Source organism: Eurypyga helias, unplaced genomic scaffold (genome assembly GCF_000690775.1).
Source record: "Eurypyga helias isolate BGI_N326 unplaced genomic scaffold, ASM69077v1 scaffold24834, whole genome shotgun sequence".
Classification (NCBI taxonomy): domain Eukaryota; kingdom Metazoa; phylum Chordata; class Aves; order Eurypygiformes; family Eurypygidae; genus Eurypyga; species Eurypyga helias.
Window position 1 is genome coordinate 15,332 of NW_010246153.1, and position 6,597 is coordinate 21,928.

At 52.9% G+C, this 6,597-nt stretch overlaps 1 protein-coding gene across 1 annotated transcript; it reads right to left on the minus strand.

Annotated features, from left to right (window-relative positions):
• Positions 1-3,936: 3,936 nt before the first annotated feature.
• On the minus strand, positions 3,937-6,390 carry FASTKD5 (FAST kinase domains 5). The gene has a single exon (XM_010150313.1). It carries the CDS (start codon positions 6,388-6,390, stop codon positions 3,937-3,939), a length of 2,454 nt encoding a protein of 817 aa, XP_010148615.1.
• Between the last annotated feature and the right edge of the window lie 207 nt (positions 6,391-6,597).

The window sequence follows — 6,597 nt, forward strand, 5'->3', positions numbered from 1 at the left end:
TAAATACAGTGAACATCAGCGAACGGATCTTGCGTTTCAGAGTCTGTATGAATTACAAGCTTGGTAGTTCCTATAGTGCAGCTCAGAGTCCAGGAGATGAAGCCAACAGAAACCCAAGTGACTGTGGTGGAGATGGGTTCGAGAGAAAAACTCGTGTTAATATTAATTAGTGAACCCCTGGAGAAACATCAAAGAGAAAAGGGCTACTTTAAGTAAGAACGCCTTACCTACGGACAGGTTAGCAATCAGATGGGAAAGGTTATCAAAAATGCAGGAGGTTTTGCAGATGCAGTAAAGCATCAGAGTATCACATGAGGTTGTGGAAGGAATCGGTGCGAGCTCTCAGCAGCCTCAGTCGGACCTGGAGGACATGGGGTGTTCCGGGATCTGCCCGGCGTGAGGCTGAAAGAGCCACCAGCGCCCATTCCCACCGTGTGGCCTTGAACCGCTTTGCCCCCGTGCCCGGTTCCCCCTCCGCACGCCACATCTATCCGCTGCCTTCAGCAGTTTGAGGCAGGACCTGCCCCGCTCCTGGACAGCACCCAGCGCGACAAGCTGGGACGGGGCCTCTCGGGACAAAGGTAACACCAGCCAGCACTAACACAGCACTGACACCAAGAGAAACGTTTCTCGAGGGCTTCGGGAGCCTCAGGTGCAAGACAAGATTAAACACAAATATTAATAATGGGTATTAAATAGCTCCAAGGGAGCAGAGGGCATTTAACGGCTCTAAGGGAGACGTCCCGTGTGCTGGATGCTGACCCAGCTGATCCTTCTGCCACCGTTCATTAAAGAAACTCAAGTGAACACACCGCCTTGCCCATTGACACAAACGTGACTCGAATGGGTTACAGCAGATCCCTTTTAAGAATGAAATTATCTGGGAGGTAAAGAGCCTTAACCTTATGTTAACCCGAGTTTTAATATGTCATTGCCTCAGGCAACCTTGCAAATCAGGAACCCACTGCTGCCTTCAAGAGCAAGGGACAAAGCCCACATATGAAAATGAACACAGGAGAAGCCAAGCTTGCAGGGAGCCGAGCTTGAGGGTCACGATGCCAATGCTTGACTGAAGCACGTGTCAACCTACGAGAGCCGTAGTGGGCCAGACGAGCACCCCTTCCACCCCAATATCTGGTCTGACAGCCAGCGGGAGCTATTCCTGCTCCTCAACAGCGAGCACAGGTACGGGACAAGGCCAAACGGATGCTCCTCCAGGACTGCTTTCTCGGCTTCCTGAGCCCGAGAGGCTCAGTACAAGGTTGCCAGCAAGGAATCGTTCAAATAGGCTTTTGGATGCATCTGACTTCTGGAACCTGCATCCCGTGGGAGTAAGACTGCGGGTTTAACTACAGTCTGTGTGACAGAACTATGGCTTTTGATTCATTCTGAACCTGTTGCCTGGTAAATTAGCTTGGCCCTCTTAGTGCTGGTATTATGAAAAAGTAGCAAATCCTCTTTACTCCCTCACTTGGAATGACTCAAGATTTGCCCTCTCACCTAATCCCACTCATGCCTCTTTCCTGCATGGAAGACCTCTCTGTACCCCTTCCAGCCTGACCAGACCGGTGAATTTGCATTCGGCAAGCCTTGCTGAGTCCTTCCCTGAATGTCGGTGAGCGGCGTGAGGCACCTTCACCTCTGCATTCCCGAAAACCCAGCATTTCCAGAACTCACTCCTCACAAGCAACTGCCTACTGAGATCCTGCCTGTGGCGGATGCCGAATTCTCCTGTAGATCTTGTGCAACCTCTCAGTGCTGCCTCATGACAGGCAAATCCCGGGTGGGTGCAAGCAATTCCTCAGGACAGGCTCACATCTTCTTTCAAGCCTAAGGCTGTTACTGAGCCTGCATCCTGAATCTTCATCCTTTTCTACCGCACTCTTAACAAGCTGTGGCAATTAGCTCTGGTTAATTACAAGCAATTTATTCTTTCACTAAACTTGCTTCCAATTCAGTTGCTCTCTGTTCTGCAGCACAAGGAGCTATGGTACATATACAGGTGTAGTTTATAGGATTCTCTCCTACCCATTTGTGGCCCTGACAGACTAAGACAACACAGGCTCATTTTTCCACCTCAGTAAGAAAACGCATTACGCTGCATGACCCAGCCTCCCTCCTTCTGGAAAGCTCTGCTATGCTCTTGCTTCCCAGCAAAAGCTGGTCACTGAGCTGTTTTTAACCACAACTATGATTTTTTACTCTTCCACGACAATGCTGCTCAGAAGACAGACAGTGGGGATGAAGGGACAGATGAAATGAGAAACTGGAATGAGATTAGGAATAAGCTTCTGTGCAAAGGAAAGTGAGAACTGGCTAGACACGCTGGGATAGGAAGGTAAAGGGACTGGCTGAGGCCAGAGAAGCAGGCTGGGAATGAGAATCAGCAGGCACAGGCAAAAGCAGACGAGAGCAACAGATCTGCCAGGATCAGATGGGGACAATGAGCCCAGGACCCCTCTGATAAAGAGCCTGGGCTGAAGCAAGAGCCGTGGAAACGCAGGCTGTAAAAAGCTCTAGAAAAAACATGGGATGAGGCAGCAGATGCAGCTTCCCATGGCTACTGTGCCATCACACCCCAAACTTGTGTGGAGGTCTCCTGTGCTAGTGACAACCCAGGCAGCTGCGACGCAGAGGCTCCGAATTTACGAACACTTAAAAACCACAACACCCAGAAAGCTGCATTCCTAAAGTCATCACTAAAGGACTCCAACATCTTGAGGGACTCCAAGACTACAAAGTGCCATCAGCATGTGCACGCCTTCCCTAAGGCGAACAAAGATCTTGCACCTGCGGTGGCGAAGCATGGGCCTGAAGGACGGCACTTCGCCCTCTTCTGTGCCAGTAAGGTCCTCTGTGGTCTTGTCCAAGTAATTTAAAACCAGGCTTTGTGGAGCTAGTACCACCTGCCTTCCCAGTGTCCTGCGGAGAGCTGCTGGAGTAAGGAACGCGCACAGTGGTCACCGAACTGAGGTGCTCTGTAATGCTGAGGTTTTGAGGGAAAGCAAAAAACCAGCCCATTTTAAACCAAAACGAGCGAATATACAGGGTCTGCCTTAGGAGAACAACCTGCTTACAGCGACGTCCTTCCCCCTCCTCCGCCACAGTGTGCCTTGAAATGATGCTCTCCTCCTTCTGCAGGAGAGCAGAACAGCTCAGCTGCCTTTGCAGTGGGAACGGGAGCTCCACCTGCCCCTCTGTGTGAAATAATCCCTGCAGCTCTGCTCAGATGCACAGCCTGCCCTGTGCACCTCAGGAAACATCCCTCCTCTCAGAGGGATACACCACCTGGAAGTTCAGCAAGAGGCCAGGAACTTTGTCCTCACAACGGCGTGCAGAAATCGGACCGCAGGCCCCATCCTGAGCAAGAAAATAACAGGATGAGCTGTGTGCCGGAGGGTGAAGCCAGCTGCCTGCAGAGCAGATGCTCCACACAGCGACAGTTTGCACAGGACCTTCACGCTCTGTCCTGCTCAAGCACAGCTCCCGAAGGAGAAACTCGGACAGCGTGCCCACCAGCCCCCGCGCAGCGGTGATGGAAACGGTAAGGAAATACACGTGCGTTCCCAGCACCCAGGTCACCTTCGTGGCTAAAAATCACCCCAATATTCTCCCAAATATCCCTGTTCTGCTCTCACAGAGACACCAAATCCATTCGCTTCCACTCAGGACAAAGGAAAAAAGTAATCTCGGAGAAAAACGAACAGGACTAGTTTTTATTTGCCATGGAAGCATGTGAGGGTCTACGTACAGAAGGAGAGCGCGGGACGGACAGCCGTCAGTGAAGCAGAACCCGCTAACGCAGCCGGGCAGCCTGAGCGCACACAGCACCCACCAAAAACCTGCCCGATGCTCAGAGACCACTTTACTCGGTACTGGGAAAGAGAGATGCGCCTGGGAAGGGCGCGCTGGCCTCCGAGCACGCACCGCCTCCGACTAGCCCCCCACTCTGAGCTGCGCCGGGTCAAACACTTTGTAGTGGAGGTAGCTCAGCTTCTCCAAACGCGTGCGCTTGAGCAGGGGAAACCATTCCCAGAAGGGAAGCTCCACCACCACGTACCCCAGCAGCCGCAGCTGCCGCCGTTTCAAGCAGTGCAGCCCCAAGAGTCGCTTGGAGCAGTAGCAGTAGTGGTTTCGGTTGGACACCTGGATAGCCAGCTTCACCCTCTGAGGCTGCGGATTCAAGGCAAGGGAAGAGGCTTCAAGAGAGCGCCCCGATTTAGGCTCAACTTGCAACCTGGCATCCGTGATCGGAGTCCCACCAGAGAGCACGGCGCAATCCCCAGCGCGCAGACTCTCCTGAGCAGGAGTCCTGGCTTTGTTTTCCACCTCCACGGGAGACTGGCCACTAAATCTCCCCGTTATAAGCTGAGTCAGTAAATCGTCTGTGAGACTAACTCCGATGTCTTTTAGTTTCTTGTCTGCAACAGGGTCCTTCAAGTTGAAAGGGATGGGATGTCCATCCATGGCCAAATGAACCTCCAGATCACTCGACCTCGTGTGAGGCAGGATCATGTGGTTTTTCACGTACTCGGGGCCACCTAACATGCTCTCCAGAAGGGACACGGCTTCCACGATTTCAGGCCTGACATAGATTTCCTGCTCTGCGAAATTCAAAACCAACTCGGTAATCTCGTGATAAAACTGAGGTGGAAGGCGGCTGCCCTGGTAGCTTGGGCACTCAATTTCCACACTCCTGCTAAGAGTGAACAGGTCCTTTTTCAGCTCGTATTTGCTATCTCTCGTTAACTGTACAAACTCATCCCTCAAAGCGTAATCTATCAGCTCCTCTGGGAAGCGTTTGACAAATGCCAGGCCAAGCAAACCAGTAAGCAGATGCTCCGGAAACTTCCTAAATTCGTGCAGTTTTGCATGCATCTGCTTTATCAGGCTGGAGTAAAACTCCTCCTCATTCGGAGGCTCGTAGTCCAGGCATCCAAAGGACCAGAGGAACTTGGCAGCGTCTTTGCTCCGGCAGTAGGACACCTTAGAAGGCAAGGACATGGCCACAGCAGCCATAATGCCTTCGTTGAAGTAGTGTAGGGATGAACAGCTAAGAGTGATGTGCATGATGCCCTGGATGTTTATCGTAGGGATCCGAGCGGGTACAACCTTCCCAAGTTCCTTCAAGAGGGGTAAGTGGTCCAGGCGAGCGTAGCGGAGCATTTTAAGGACGTTGACCAACGCATAGGTGCTCATGTGTTCCATCTGCAGGGTGACTCTGTCCGCGATCTTCCTCATGACGTGGTCAGAGATGCCACTGAGGGATTTGAAGAGCCCTAAGCAGATAGTACCCACCTCCTCCAAGGTGAAGGCGTCCAAGTGCTTCAAAATCATGCTCTCCACCTTCTGCATCAAGTCCGCGGGAGACCTCCGGCCTTCACCTATGATATACAGGAGCTGAACAAACTGGGGCAAAGTGAGGTCTTTCCAGCGCACGTTGGCATAGCTGAACAAGATGCTCAGGTAGGAAGGCACACTACGCTCCAGGCAGCGCCAGCAGTCAGCCACCAGCAGCAGCTCTGCCAGCTGCATGTCCCACGCCCGCCGGCAGAACTCGTTCTCGCAGGCGCTCAGCAAAGGGTGGGTGGGCGGAAGGGCCAGGCGAACGCAAGCCTTCAAAACCCCGACGAGCTCTGATGTGCTGAACGACCCGAGGTTTTGGACAGCGCCGCGACACAGCATGTTAAACCTGGGGTCGGACAGCAAGGCCGCGCGGTGTTCCGCTGGCAAGCGACTCAACTTGCAAAAATGATCCAGGATGGTGCCTGGGCTCTGGCTGCCCTTGCAAACGGCCACACTGTGTAAAACGGAGTTGCCTTCTTCCAACGGAAGGGTCTCTCTCGGCTCAGACTTGTCATAGCTGAGAGATCTGTACTCAGGCCGCCCCCTCTGAAACACGCGGGGGTCCTCCTTGGAGTCGTGCCTCTCTGCCTTTTCCTCTTCTGCCTCCTGCCTGCTCTGTGCCGCAGAGAAACACGCCGAGATGGTCTGACTGAGGAGCGGTTTGGACATGGGCTTTGGCAGGGCCTTTCTCAGAGGTGGCAAAGCTTGAGAAGAGGCGGTACCCAACGCGTGCGGAACCTGTGCGGTGCCAGGGCTGGTGAAAGCGTCACCCAGAGCCTGGCCGCTGTTGCCAGCAGCATGCTGCTGGGAGGCAGCTCTGCTTTTGGCATAGGCAGATGGATTATACGATACTCTGTAGTCCAGGGGATTCAGCAATTGGATTGTAGCCACAGGTTCGGTTCTGATGTTGGCTGTTTCTGGGTTCTCTTCCCTTTTCTGCTCACTTTTGCCACTTCCGCTCTTGGCCTCGCACTTTGCTGTAGTTGACAATGCAGTCACCCTGCTCAGCCTTGGAAATCTTCGGCATATTAGCACTGTAGCCATGGATCACAATTTACTGGGGTCAGAATTGCTTCCAGGTACTGAAAAAAGGGCAGATGAAGAATGAGTGGCTTCCACCTAACACGGAGCACTTTTTCATCTATCCTTTACACTACCGAAAGCGAGGCGATGCCAGCATTTCCCCTAGCCAGGGGGGATGTTTCCCTGCAAAGCCATAAGGCTATCGAACGTCACCTCACGCAAAGGCAG